The 15,445-nt window shown below is 42.0% G+C and overlaps 3 protein-coding genes across 6 annotated transcripts in view; 2 read left to right on the forward strand and 1 right to left on the reverse strand.

Moving 5' to 3' along the window:
• LOC127665124 (uncharacterized) overlaps positions 1-10,968 on the forward strand; it is a 565,077-nt gene extending 554,109 nt beyond the window's left edge. Inside the window, exons 9-11 of the mRNA XM_052157542.1 lie at positions 2,682-2,918; positions 7,028-7,264; positions 10,869-10,968. Coding sequence (XP_052013502.1) covers positions 2,682-2,918; positions 7,028-7,264; positions 10,869-10,929 — 535 coding nt within the window. The 3' untranslated portion in view covers positions 10,930-10,968. The remainder of the gene's footprint in view (positions 1-2,681; positions 2,919-7,027; positions 7,265-10,868) is intronic.
• LOC127665122 (ankyrin repeat domain-containing protein 26-like) overlaps positions 1-15,445 on the reverse strand; it is a 922,395-nt gene that overhangs the window by 274,661 nt on the left and 632,289 nt on the right. The gene's annotated exons all lie outside the window — the stretch shown is intronic.
• The window catches only part of LOC127665125 (ankyrin repeat domain-containing protein 26-like), an 870,635-nt gene that overhangs the window by 36,273 nt on the left and 818,917 nt on the right, over positions 1-15,445 (forward strand). The gene's annotated exons all lie outside the window — the stretch shown is intronic.

Genomic DNA, 15,445 nt, shown 5'->3' on the forward strand with positions numbered 1-15,445 from the left:
TTTCTACATACTTGTGTGTTAAAAGTGGGAGCCTACATACAGACAGAGCTCTGGGCCACTGGGCAAGGCAGACACAGGCATGCATCAGGCTATGAGAAGCTGCAGAAGCCTGCTCTGGCAGTGGGGAAGGGCAGCTTGTATGTTCACCTGGGGGAGCTAGCAGGGCAGAGTTCATAGGTCCCAGGCCTCACAGAAGCCAAGGAAGGCCTTTCAGAGGCCAGGGATGACAGGTTATCAGTCTTGGTCACTGCAGACATGACTGAATGTCATAAACGAGGTGAGAAGAGAGTGGGGGCCCATTGGACTAGGTCTGGCCCTGGGCTTAAGGGAAAAGAGGGAAAGAAGTAGTTTCAGGTTCTTCCTGCAGGGACGAATGGCCTTGACTAGCTTGAGCAGGCAGCTTGGCTTGGTGATGACCTTGGCTAGAAGACAGAGAGGTTTCACTGCAGGAGGCTAGAAACAGCTCTTGAGAAGGAGACCTGCTCCATTGCTCCATCATAGTGGGTCCAGATGAGAAGAGGTAGTCCATAGGTTTAGAGCATTTATTGTGGGCAGAGAGTTCTGATAAGCGAAAAATAGAGGCTGGCCAGGTGAGAGGGGGAAGGGAGAAGTGCCCAAGAGGGCAATGGAGAGAGACAAGAATACAACAGAGAACAAGAGAGGGAGGAGGGGGACACAACTCCTTTTATACTTTAGGAAGGAACATACCTTGCTGTTGTGAGGTAACTGTGTGGGAAGAGTCTAGACAGAATACCAGGAGCTAAGGGAAATGTTCTACATGGCTAATGGCCACAGAATTATGGAGTTGAGGGCCTTGTTTTAGGATCCTAGTGTCTGGGAGTATGGCCAAGAGGCTTCCTTCCCTTGCAGAATTATCTGCACGGTCTCTGGAGGTTAAACCTAGCTCAACCAGAAAACATGCTGCCTTTCATGGTCCCACACCCACCCAGCTTAGTGTCCTCTAAGAAAATTCCATCAAGCTACAAAGTTTCTGTAAGGCAAGGGACACTGTCAAAAGGACAAAACGTCACTCAACAGATTGGGAAAGGATCTTCACCAACCCTAAATCTGACAGAGGGCTAATATCTAATATATACAAAGAACTCAAGAAGGTAGAACCCAGAGAACCAAATAACCCCATTAAAAAGTGGGGTACCAAGCTAAACAAAGAATTTTCACATGAATAACTTTGTAGGTCTGAGAAACATCTTAAGAAATGTTCGACATCATTAATCATTAGGGAAATACAAATCAAAACAACCCTGAGATTTCACCTCACACCAGTCAGAATGGCTAAGGTCAAAAACTCAGAAGACAGCAGGTGCTGTCAAGGATGTGGAGAAAGAGGAGCACTCCTCCACTGCTGGTGGGATTGTAAGATGGTGCAACCACTTTGGAAATCAGTGTAGAGGTTCCTCAGAAAACTGGGCATAACACTTCCAGAGGACCAAGCTATACCACTCCTGGGCATATACCCAGAGGATTCCCCAGCATGTAATAAGGGCACATGCTCCACTATGTTCACAGCAGCCCTATTTGTAGTAGGCAGAAGCTGGAAAGAACCCAGGTGTTCTTCAGTGGAGGAATGGATACAAAAAATATGGTCTATTTACACAATGGAGTATTATTCAGCCATCAGAAACAATGAATTCATGAAATTCTTAGACAAATAGATGGAGCTGGAGAACATCATACTAAGTGATGTAACCCAGTCTCAAAAGATCAATCATGTTATGCACTCACTGATAAGTGGATATTAACTTAGAAACTTGGAATACCCAAGAAATAATCCACATATTAAATGATGTCCAAAAAGAATGGAAGAGTAGCCCCTGGTTCTGGAAAGACTCAATGCAACAGTATAGGGGAATACCAGAACAGGGAAGTGGGAAGGAGTAGATGGAGGAACAGGGGGAGGGTAGAGGGCTTATGGGACTTGCAGGAAGTTGGGACCCAGAAAAGGGGAAATCATTTGAAATGTAAATAAAGAATGCATCAAATAAAAAAATAAAAAAATAAAAATAAAAATAAACCTTGGGAACAGCTAACATTTCTTCTCTTGCTGTTGTGTCGCTTTCTTCTTTTTTTATTTCCTTAAAATAAAGCTGACATTCTACCATTTCAGCTAAGTATAGATATAGCTTTCTAATGAATACAGTTCTCTTTTTATGAATTTTCCTGTCAATATTCACTTAAGTAGACACATTGACAGGTTCAAATATGTGAGGGGCAAGTATGAACAAGCAGAGGCAGTTCTTTTTTTTATTTTTTTTTATTTTTTATTTTTTTTTACAGGACTTTCGGGGAGTGGGGGGGCTAGAAAAGGGGAAATCATTTGAAATGTAAATAAATTATATCGAATAAAAAAATTAAAAAAAAAAGAAAAATATAAAAAACAGGCAGTTCTAATACCTCTCCTCTGCTACTGTGTGAATTAACTCTGACTCTGACCTTTGGAGTTATCTTGAAGTAATCTGCAGTCAAACTGCTTTTGACAGTTTCTTAGTTTACCTAAATCCCTGCTGGTGAATGATAAAGTATGCTCTGATACATATAAATGTGAAGCAAGTTCTTTTATAGGACATTCCATTTACTCTTATGGCCATTTAAACAGAAAAGTGTTTCTAAAATGCATTTCAGGAACAAAAGTGATATGTACATGATGGATTTGTCTTTTTTAGTGCTAACAAGAGGAAAGTGAAGCTGCAGGAAGACATTGCTACAATAGTTGCAGAGGAAGAGCTACTTACACACTCACACACTGGGGCTGTGCACATCCGAGAGGAAACTAGTGTTTCAGGTCTTCTTCACCATGACGGATTTGGACTGAGTGGAAATGTTACTCAAAGTTTGGGGATATCACGTCACCAGCAGAGAGGGAGAGCTTTCAGAAAGAAAGGTCAACGTAGGTCACCAAGGTTGGTCACAATTTCCATTATCTCCTGAGCTTCCCTTTCTGACAGGCCTACATTCAGTTCTATCTGTTGAGTTACACGACCTGTTCACATAGGGGTGAAATCGTTCTCTGTTATTAAGGAGAGGAAACATTTTAACCTCCCTCTCTCTGTGCTGGTCTTACCTTTTATTTTTACTTATTTTGTGTCCCCATCCTTTTCATATTAAATTTTTGAGTCTTTTTTTTTTCAGTTTTCAATCATGTTATCCACTTCCCCAACTCCTACTATATCCATCCCCATTTTTCTACCTACCCGTGGGTTAAAAGTGGGAGTGTACATCCACACAGAGCTCTGAGCCACTGGGGAAGGCAGACGGAAAGAGTTGGGCTGCAGGTTTCCCCATGGAACCAACAGGCATGCATCAGGCTATGGGAAGCTGCAGGACCCTGATCTGGGTGCGGAGAAGGGAAGCTTGTATTTTCACCTGGGGTTGCTGGGAGGACAGAGTTCGTAGGTCCCAGGCCTTACAAAGGCCAAGAAAGGCCTTTCAGAGGCCAGGGATGAAAGGTTCTCAGTCTTGGACACTGCAGACACGACTGAATGTCTCAAGTGAGATGGAAACAGAGTGGGGGCCCACTGGACTTGGTCTGGCCCTGAACTTAAGGGAGAATAGGGAAAGAAGTAGCTCCAGATTCTTCCTGCAGGGACGAATGGCCTTGACTAGCTTGGGCAGGTAGCTTGGCTTGGTGATGACATTGGCTAGAAGCTAGAGAGGTTTCACTGTAGGAGGCTAGAAAAAGCTCTTGAGAAGGAGACCTGCTCCATTGCTCCATCATAGTGGGTCCAGATGAGAAGAGGTAGTCCATAGGTTTAGAGCATTTATTGTGGGCAGAGAAGTCTGATAAGTGAAAAATAGAGGCTGGCCAGGTGAGAGGGGGAAGGGAGAAGTGCCCAAGAGGGCAATGGAGAGAGACAAGAATATAGCAGAGAACAACAGAGAGAGAAGGCGGAAATAACTCCTTTTATACTTTAGGAAGGAACATACCTTGCTGTTGTGAGGTAACTGTCGGGGAAGAGTCTGGACAGAATACCAGGAGCTAAGGGAAATGCCCTACATGACTGATGTCCACAGAATTATGGAGCTGAGGGCCTTGTATCAGGGGCCTAGTTTCTGGGAGCATGGCCAATGGGCCTCCTTCCCTTGCAGAATTATCTGCATGGTCTCTGGAGGTTAAGTCTAGCTTAATCAGAAAACAGGCTGCCTTTCATGGTCCCACACCCACCCAACTTAGTGTCCTCTAAGAAAATTCCATCAAGTCCAATTTCTGATGTCCACTCACATGCATATAATTACACATGACCACATCCCCATTACCCTCTCCAACTCCCCCATCTTCCTCAGCCTATCCACTCCCATCTTCATGACCTTCTTCATAATCCACTTAGTCCATCTATTCTTGCTCATACATGCATGTGTAGCAAGCCATATACAATTACTAAACACTCCCAGATTCTCTTAAATTCTCTGTCTGTCTGTCTGTCTGTCTGTCTATTTCATTTTTTTGAACATGGTTCCTCATTGTAGCCCAGGCTGTCCTGGAACTCACTGTGTAGACCAGGTTATAGGTAGAACGCAGAGATCCACCTGTCTCTGCCTCTCCAATGCTAAGACTAATCTTTAAAGGAGTGCACCATATGTCACTTCCTGGCTATAGTTCTGGGAGATCTTATTTTTTTTACATACATTATAAATTGGTCCAAGAAATGTAAAAATATTGATATGTTTTACATTCACTTATGGTAAATTAAATTTAAATTCACTAAATTTAGAAAACAATGACCACTTTTATCTGAAATTATGGAATAAAATATTACACTTATGTTAAATATCTATTCTTTAAAGATTCATGCATATATAAAATGTATCACAATCATATCCACCTCTCACTGCCCTCTTCCTCACAGCCCACATCACATCTCTCTACCAACTTCATGTCCTCCTTTTAGAATTATGTATTTATTTATGTTAAAGCTCTTTTTAATTTGGTTTGGATTCTTAACATCTTACTGTGCTTCTGATATAACCTTAAAGTTAGAACTCAACAGAAAGTGACATAATGACTTTCAAACACTATTATACATGATAATTTAATGTGCTGAGGTTAATACTTTCTTATGATTCCTATAAGCCTATAACTAGATAAATGTTGCCTTGCATAAAGGTTATTTTTCCTAATATTCTTAAAAAATATGACCTAAACTTTTATTTTCCTTCTGGTCTTTTATCTCAGATTTCTGTTTTCATTATGACTTTGAGCCAGGGGTATTTTGGTATGTATTATTAATTTTAGAGTGAGTAGAATGATCTTTCTGGTCTGAGCAATTGCCCTGGGTAGACAATGGGCATTAACTCCCCACCCAGTCCCACAACATCCAGAAGAAACTTGACTACCAGGTGCTCTTAAACTCCCAGGATCATAGGTGAGGAGGCCACAACATCTGTCCCAACACCAGGAGTAACTAGGACCAGCAGGATCTAAAAATGCAGGAACCCCTGCCTTGCCAGTGGCACAGGTTCCTTCCAGTGTGAGCTGCCCTGTGTAGACCTTGGGTGCTAACTCCACACCTGGTCCCAAAGCATCCAGAATAAGCTTGACTCACAGGTGCTGTAACACACCCAGGATCATAGGATCTCAGGAGCTTGGTCACAACAGGATTTCAGGATTGTAGAAGCAGCTTGAGTCCCAGGGTTTCTCACACACCCAAGATCTCAGGATCATAGGATCACAGAATCACAGGACCACAGAGATAGCTAGACTCTGAGGATTTCTGACACATCCAGGATCACAGGAGGGGCAGGCTCCATTCAGACAGCGATGGTAGGTAGCACTAGAGATAAACAGATGGAGAAAGCAAGCATAAGGACTTAAGAAGGACATAAATAATTCCCTTAAAATACCAGAGAATACAGGTAAACAGGTAGAAGCTCTTAAAGAGGAAATACAAAAATCACTTGAAGAACTACAGGAAAACACAACAAACAGGAGAAGGAATTGAACAAGATGATCCAGGATCTAAATATGGAAATAACACTATAAAGAAACATGACAGTTGACAAACCTGGAGATAGAAAATCTAGGAAAGAGATCAGGAGTCATAGGAGCAAGCATCACCAACAGAATACAAGAGATAGAAGAGAGACACTCAGGTACAGGAGATAGAATAGAAAACATTGACACAACAGTCAGAGAACATGTAAGAAGCAAAAGACATGGATCCAGGCTCCATAGAGCCCAAGCTCATGAAGATTCTGCCAGATTCATGCTGGGTGTATACCAGCAATGCTACCACGACCAGCTAAATGTTACAGCAGCACTATATGAACAAATAAACATGTAAGTCGAACAGAGTCCCAGAAAAAAAGGTACTGATAAGTGTGATGGTAACCAAAATATGTAGTGAAAAAAGACTTCATGGACCCATTTGGATGTGACTGTAAATTTGACATAATTTTGCAAAGTATCTGCAGTAAAATAACTTTTCTTAAAAAATAAACCAGGAACAGGGAAAGCATTCAGGATGTTAACAAAGAATAGAGAAAAAATAAAAATAAAAAATAAAAATAAAAAATAAACCTTGGGCACAGCTAACATTTCTTTTCTTGCTACAGTGTTGCTTTCTTCTTTTTATATTTCCTTAAAATAAAGCTGACACTTTACCATTTCAGCTAAGTATAGATCTAGCTTTGTAATGAATACAGTTCTCCTTTTATGAATTTTCCTGTCAATATTCACTTAAGACACACTGACAGGTTCAAATATGTGAGGGGCAAGTATGAATAAACTCAGGCACTTCTAGTACCTCTCCTCTGCTACTGTGTGAATTAACTCTGACTCTGACCTTTGGAGTTATCTTGAAGTAATCTGCAGTCAAACTGCTTTTGACAGTTTCTTAGTTTACCTAAATCCCTGCTGGTGAATGGTAAAGTATGCTTTGATACATATAAATGTGAAGTAAGTTCTTTTATAGGACATTCCATTTACTCTTATGACCATGTAAACAGAAAAGTCTTTTTAAAATGCATTTTGGGAACAAAAGTGATATGTACATGATGGATTTGTCTTTTTTAGTGCTAACAAGAGGAAAGTGAAGCTGCAGGAAGACATTGCTACAATAGTTGCAGAGGAAGAGCTGCTTACACACTCACACACTGGGGCTGTGCACATCCAAGAGGAAACTAGTGTTTCAGGTCCTCATCACCATGATGGATTTGGATTGAGTGGAAATGTTACTCCAAGTTTGGGGACATCACATTGCCAGCAGAGAGGGAGAGCTTTCAGAAAGAAAGGTCAACATAGGTTACCAAGGTTGGTCACATTTTCCATTGTCTCTAGACCCTCCCTTTCTGACAGAACTACTTTCAGGTCTATCTGTTGAATTACAAGACCTCTGCACATAAGGGTGAAATCGATCTATGTTATTAAGGAAAGGAAACATTTTAACCTCTCTCTCTCTGTGCTAGTCTTACCTTTTATTTTTACTTATTTTCTTTCCCCATCCTTTTCATATTAAGTTTTTGACTTGTTTTCAGTTTTCAATCATGTTATCCACTTCCCCAACTCCTACTATATCCATCCCCACTTTTCTACCTACCTGTGGCTTAACAGTGGAAGCCTACATCTACACAGAGCTCTGGGCCACTGGGCAAGGCAGACACAAGGAGTTGGGCTGCAGGTGTGCCCATGGAACCAACAGGCATGCATCAGGCTATGAGAAGCTGTAGGACCCTGCTCTGGGGCTGGGGAAGGGCAGCCTGTATGTTCACCTGGGGTTGCTGGCATGGCAGAGTTCATAGATCCCAGGCCTCACAGAGGTCAAGGAGGGCCTTGCAGAGGCCAGGGAAAACAGGTTCTCAGTCTTGGACACTTCAGACAAGACTGAATGTCTCAAAAGGGATGAGAACAGAGTGGGGGTCCGCTGGGCCAGGTTGGGATCACTGGACTAGGTCTGGCCCAGGGCTTAAGTGAAAAGAGGGAAAGAAGTAACTTCAGGTTTTTCCTGCAGGGACGAATGTCCTTGACTAGCTTGGGCAGGCAGCTTGGCTTAGTGATGACCTTGGCTAGAATCCAGAGAAGTTTCACTGCTGGAGGCTAGAAACAGCTATTGAGAAGGAGACCTGATCCATGGCTCCATCATAGTGGGTCCAGATGAGAAGAGGTAGAACATAGGTTTAGAGCATTTATTATGGGCAGAGAGTTCTGATAAGTGAAAAATAGAGGCTGGTCATGGTGAGAGGGTGAAGGGAGATGAGCCCAAGAGGGCAATGGAGAGAGACAAGAATACAACAGAGAACAAGAGAGGGAGGAGGGGGAAGCAACCCCTTTTATACTTTGGGAAGGAACATACCTTGCTGTTGTGAGGTAACTGTGTGGGAAGAGTCTAGACAGAATACCAGAAGCTAAGGGAAATGCCCTACATGACTTATGGCCACAGAATTATGGACTTGAGGACACTGTGTCAGGAGGCTAGTGTCTTGGAGCATGGCCAATGGGTTTGCTTCCCTTGCAGAATTATCTGCAGGATCTCTAAAGTTTAAGTCTCGCACAACCAGAAAACAGACTGCCTTTCATGGTCCCATACCTACCCAACTTAGTGTCCTCTAAGAAAATTCCATCAAGTCCAATTTCTGATGTCCACTCACATACATATAATGACACATGATCACATCCCCATTACCCTCTCCAACTCCCCCATCTTCCTCAACCTATCCACTCCCATTTTCATGACCTTCTTCATAATCCACTTAGTCCATCTATTCTTGCTCACACATGCATGTGTATCAAGCCATATACAATTACTAAACACTCCCAGATTCTCTTAAGTTCTCTGTCTGTCTGTCTGTCTATTTCATTTTTTTTTTGAACATGGTTCCTTATTGTAGCCCAGGCTGTCCTGGAACTCACTGTGTAGACCAGGCTATAGGTAGAACTCAGAGATCCACCTGTCTCTGCCTCTTCAATGCTAAGACTAATCTTTAAAGGAGTGCACCATAAGTCACTGCCTGTCAACAGGTCTTGGAGATCTTATTTTTCTACATACATTATAAATTGGTCCAAGAAATGTAAAAATATTGATATGTTTTACATTCACTTATGGTAAATTAAATATAAATTCACTTAATTTAGAATTTAAATTTTAGAAAACAATGACCACTTTTATCTGAAATTATGGAATAAAATATTACACTTATGTTAAATATCTATTCTTTGAAAGATTAATGCATATATAAAATGTATCACAATCATATCCACCTCTCACTGCCCTCTCCCTCACAGCCCACATCACATCTCTCTACCAACTTCATGTCCTCCTTTTAGAATTATGTATTTATTTATGTTGAAGTTCTTTTTAATTTGGTTTGGTTTCTTAACATCTTACTGTGCTTCTGATATAACCTTAAAGTTAGAACTCTATAGTAAATGACATAATGACTTTCAAACACTATTATACATGGCAATTTAATGTGTTGAGGTTAATACTTTCTTATAATTCCTATAAACCTATAACTAAGTAAATGTTAACTTGTATAAAGGTTCTTTTTCTAATATTCTAAAAAAGAATATGACCTAAATTTTTATTTTCCTTCTGGTCTTTTATCTTAGATTTTTGTTTTCAACAAAGGTGCTAACTCCACACCTAGTCCCAAAACATCCAGAATAAGCTTAACTCACAGGTGCTGTAACACACCCAGGATCATAGGATCTCAAGCATAAGGACTTAAGAAGGACATAAATAACACCCTTAAAAATACTAGAGAATACAGGTAAACAGGTAGAAGCTCTTAAAGAGGAAGTACAAAAATCCCTTAAAGAACTACAGGAAAACACAACAAACAGGAGAAGGAATTGAACAAGATGATCCAGGATCTAAATATGGAAATAACACTATAAAGAAACATGACAGTTGACAAACCTGGAGATAGAAAATCTAGGAAAGAGATCAGGAGTCATAGGAGCAAGCATCACCAACAGAATACAAGAGATAGAAGAGAGACACTCAGGTACAGGAGATAGAATAGAAAACATTGACACAACAGTCAGAGAACATGTAAGAAGCAAAAGACATGGATCCAGGCTCCATAGAGCCCAAGCTCATGAAGATTCTGTTAGATTCATGCTGGGCGTATACCAGCAATGCTACCATGACCAGCTAAATGTTACAGCAGCACTATATGAACAAATAAACATGTAAGTCGAACAGAGTCCCAGAAAAAAAGGTACTGATAAGTGTGATGGTAACCCAAATATGTAGTGAAAAAAGACTTCATGGACCCATTTGGATGTGACTGTAAATTTGACATAATTTTGCAAAGTATCTGCAGTAAAATAACTTTTCTTAAAAAATAAACCAGGAACAGGGAAAGCATTCAGGATGTTAACAAAGAATAGAGAAAAAATAAAAATAAAAAATAAAAATAAAAAATAAACCTTGGGCACAGCTAACATTTCTTTTCTTGCTACAGTGTTGCTTTCTTCTTTTTATATTTCCTTAAAATAAAGCTGACACTTTACCATTTCAGCTAAGTATAGATCTAGCTTTGTAATGAATACAGTTCTCCTTTTATGAATTTTCCTGTTAATATTCACTTAAGACACACTGACAGGTTCAAATATGTGAGGGGCAAGTATGAATAAACTCAGGCACTTCTAGTACCTCTCCTCTGCTACTGTGTGAATTAACTCTGACTCTGACCTTTGGAGTTATCTTGAAGTAATCTACAGTCAAACTGCCTTTGTCAGTTTCTTAGTTTACCTAAATCCCGCTGGTGAATGCTCTGATATATATAAATGTGAAACAAGTTCTTTTATAGTACATTCCATTTACTCTTATGACCATGTAAACAGAAAAGTCTTTTTAAAATGCATTTTGGGAACAAAAGTGATATGTACATGATGGATTTGTCTTTTTTAGTGCTAACAAGAGGAAAGTGAAGCTGCAGAGAGCTTTCAGAAAGACAGAAAGACCAACCTAGCTTTCCAAGATTGGTCACAGTTTCCATTGTCTCCAGAGCCTCCATTTCTGACAGGCCTACTTTCAGGTCTGTCTGTTGAATTACAAGACCTCTTCACCTAAGGGTGAAATGGATCTCTGTTATTAAGGGAGGAAATATTTTAACCTCCCTCTCTCTGTGGTGGTCTTACCTTTTATTTTTACCTTTGTTCCCCCATGCTTTTTTGCCATTGTAACTTTTATTCATTTATTTTTACAGCAAGCCCCAAAGCACCAACAACTGCTCCAGTTTGCCTGTAGGTGGATGAAGAAGTTTTAAGAAGAAATCCATATATTTAAATGGTAACGGACATAGTCATCATTATGTCAAGTACTAGAAATAGCTCGCTTTTTACCAGGTTTAGTTCCATCTGGGGTCAAGGAGTCCTTTTCTGTGGCTTCCAGTTTATTTTTCTCACCAGCTCCTTGTCATGTATAGTGGTTTGAATATACTCAGTCCAAGGAGTGGCACTATTAGGAGCTATGGCCCTGTGGTGTCGTCTTGTTGGAGGAAGTTTGTCACTGTAGGCATGGGCTTTGAGACCCTCATCCCAGCTACCTAAGGAACCAGTCTTCTCCTAGAGACCTTCAGATGAACATGTAGAGCTCTCAGTTCCTCCTGCACCATGCCTGCCTGGATGCTGCCATGTTTGTTCCTTAATGATACTGGACTGAACCTCTGAAGTTGTAAGCAAGCTCCAATTAAATGTTGTCCTTATAAGAGTTGCTTGGGTCATGGTGTCTGTTCACAGCAGTAAAACTCTAAGACAGCCTGCTTCCTGGTCTAGTTCAGGAACTTCTTGCCACCTTTGCTACACACCCTAACACCTGCAAACCCTTACCTAGACCTAGATACTGAGCCCTACATTCTTTTGTGATTGAAATTAAATGCTGCTTTATAAGAGTGCAATTTCATCACTCACAATGGTTTTGCCAGCATAGATGGCACCATATTGTTCCTCACCTACTTAAAACAAAAAATGATTGACAAATCCCAATCATCATAAAAGCCTTTCCTCTGACCCATGGTAATTCCAAAGTTTTCTTATTTTCCTAATTTTCAAAAGTTCCTTCGGGAGTTATTTTTTTTAATTCCCTGCAACAAATTGTAGGTGGTTGGATGAATGAAGGAAAGAATGAGTGAATGAATCATTCTGTCAATCATAGGTATACATGATGTTTTAATTTAATGTGTTGAGGTTAATACTTTCTTATGACTTCTACAATCTTATCACTACATAAATGTTAGCTTGTATTAAGGTTATTTTTTCTAATTTCCTAAATAAGACTATGAATAGCAATAAAATAAGAATACCAATACTCTTGCTATTGGGAAGGGTGCCATAGTTTTAGAGTGGAACCGACAGGGACATTCTGCGAGGCCCCGGATTGGGTCATGGACAGTCAGGTGACTCCATTCTCACCAATGAGTGCAGAGGAGAGTGTAGGACTACGCTTCCTGATGCCTTTCTGCCTTTGGATGCTCCCTAGTCTGTGTTAGAGGCTCAGATCCACCTCAGCCAAACAGCACTCTAAGGAGAGCCAGAGGCGGGTCACAGCCAAGCACCCAAGGAAGCAGAGTAGGCAGGAGGCATTGGGGACCAGCAGATAGTAGCGAGCTTGTTGCTCTTCCCGATTGGTTCCTCCTTTGTGAGAAGTTAAAGCCCTTGCTGAAAGCCCAGTGGATTCAGAGTTCAGACACTGTAGTGAGAGGCACTTAAGCAGACACGCTGTTCAGCAAGTGCCAAAGCACAAGTCTTGGAAGATCTTACATGCAGTACAGGGCTCTTTTTTTTCTGGGAGGGCTCTCTCTCTCTCTCTCTCTCTCTCTCTCTCTCTCTCTCTCTCTCTCTCTCGTGTGTGTATGTGTGTGTGTGTGTGTGTGTGTGTGTGTGTGTGAGTGCCTGTGTGTGAAAAAACAAACTCTGACCTAGGGTCAGTGGCCACCCTTTGACATGAGACCCCTTGACTACCCATGCTAGCAGGAAGCGAGCCCTAGGCCATGACACCTGGAGGTACAGTTGACTTTTCTTTTAAGATTTATTTATTATGTGTGAGTACACTGTAGCTGTCTTCAGACACACCAGAAGAGTGCATCAGACCTCATTACAGATGTTTGTGAGCCACCATGTGGTTGCTGGGATTTGAATTCATGACCTTTGGAAGAACAGTCAGTGCTCTTAACGGCTGATCCATCTCTCCAGCCCAAGTGTTTTCTACCTGTCTGTAGTGACCCTGAATTTTTGGGTGATTTGAAGGGAGCAGTGGGAAGAGAGGGGGACCCACCACCTCTTTTAAGGGCCCATGGAGTGGGGGTAAAGGAGAAGGGGAAATGACTACTGGATCTTTGAGAACAAAAGAGATGTCCTCTCTTGCCTGTGGCTTAAGAAGACAAATAAACCTTCCTCATTGGATTAAGATCACAGGGGCCTCAGATGGTGCCCACTTGCCTTTCATCCCCAGTGGTAGGATCTCCAAAGAGCTTGGCTATGCTCCAAACATCGCCTTGGCTATCTGGGTTCTTTGTTCCTCTTGGACATTATCTAAACTTAAAAATAAGCTGCAAATCCCTCAGCGAAAACCATTCCGACTCACATGGTGACTAGAGTCATTTCCTAGGCATAAAGCAAGCAAGGGGGGGGGGTTGAGGTGGGGAAGAGAGGCAGGTGGAGACCAAGAGCAGCCATCTAAAGAATGGCAGAGACTTGGGTGCCTGGGTTTCAGAACGAACAGGAAAACAGGAAATTAGAGCAAAACAGGATAATTTGTATAAAAGCCTGGCTCAAGAGGTCTTTCATAGAAGGGAAACTCATGAAACATAAAATTAAGTATGTTTTTGAAGGGTCCATTTTATTCTGTTTTCCTGACACAGTTCTCAGACTAGCCTCAAATTTTGGTTTTCCTGACTTAGCTTCCCAAGCAAGCTCTGGGGTCACAGGCCAGTGCTGCTATCCCGGGCTGAATTAACTGTCTCAAAGCCAGCATCCAGCAAGAATCAGCTCAGACATGATCTTGAATAACTTTCCCTTCCATTAAGTGCTCATCCCCCTGCCTCAGATCCCACCAGTCTGCTCTCTCTCTCTGTTAATTTACTATTCTAGATGATCCCTTCCTACACCCAGAAACACACCTGTGGCCTGGATTTTTGTCCTTCTGGCCGACCTATACAGATCTTGTTTGCTGGACTTGGGGTCTGAGGACCTGAAGGAATGGGATGACTACAGTCTGCTGCTACAGACAATCTTACTTCAGTTTCAGTACTTTTTATACAGGAATGAAACAAAGAAAGCTATGACCTAAGAAATGTTGTCTGAGTTCAGAAAAATCTGATCAGAAAACATATAAATAAATGCCTATGCTAGTAAGCACATGGTAAATATCAACAGAGCTGCCCTTTCCCAGAACTTTCTCAGGACAGAGCCATCTAAACACAATTGTCTAGCACACACTGTTGATCATATCTGGGAAATCACACAAGCAAGGCAGAAGGCCATATGCAGACTCTGGGCACAGGGACCACATTTGATACAGATCAAATGTAAATGTTTATCACAGGAGGCATGAAACCAACTCTGAGAACACTGCAGGAAACCAAGTGCAGCTGAAGTAAAAGCCCTCTGCCTCTCCCCTGCAGCCTCTCACAGTTCCCCAGACACCATTCACCATGGGTTGTTCTTTTGGCTGTGTTCTGACACTGGATAATGCTTTCAAGGTTCAGCCTTGTTGGAATACCTGTCAGAGCTTAGGGAAAAAAAAGCTGTTTTGTTGTTGTAGTTTGTTTTTTAAGTTAGGGTTTGGTGTAGCCCAGGCTAGCCTCTGACGCCATATGTAACTAAGGATGACTTTGAACTCTGATCCTCTTGCCTCCAGCTCCTAAGTGCCAGGCTGCACCACCACACTGGGTCTGTGCAGTGCTGGGCATTGAATCCAGGGCTTCATGCACACTAGGTAGGCGCCCACACACGGAGCTACACCCCTTCTCGTGCACTCTTCCTGATGGCTGGAAGAACGCCTCTCTGTGGGTGGTGCACACCGCTTGGCTCCATTCACCTTTCACCCACTATGAAGATGCTTTCCTGTCCGTGTACTTGCTGTGTGTGTTACATGTGTATGTATGTACTTGTTCAGTGCCTGTGCACATGCATACACATGTGTGCATGCAGAGGACACAGGCTGACATATGTCTTCCTTACCCACTTTAGTTTCCACTGACCGGAAGCTCACTGATTCTGCTTCTCCTGGTATCTGCTTGCCTCTCTCTCCTCAGCACCAGGATGGCGTGCTCGAGCCCAGGTCACAAACATCGCTGAGCTCAGCCTTTTACTTAGGTTCTAGGGATCTGAACTCAGGCCTGGCAAGCCCTTTACTGACTGAGCCGTGCTCCCAGCCCTTTACTGACTGAGCCGTGCTCCCAGCCCTTTACTGACTGAGCCGTGCTCCCAGCCCTTTACTGACTGAGCCGTGCTCCCAGCCCTTTACTGACTGAGCCGTGCTCCCAG

This window comes from Apodemus sylvaticus, chromosome 14 (assembly GCF_947179515.1).
Source record: "Apodemus sylvaticus chromosome 14, mApoSyl1.1, whole genome shotgun sequence".
Taxonomy (NCBI): domain Eukaryota; kingdom Metazoa; phylum Chordata; class Mammalia; order Rodentia; family Muridae; genus Apodemus; species Apodemus sylvaticus.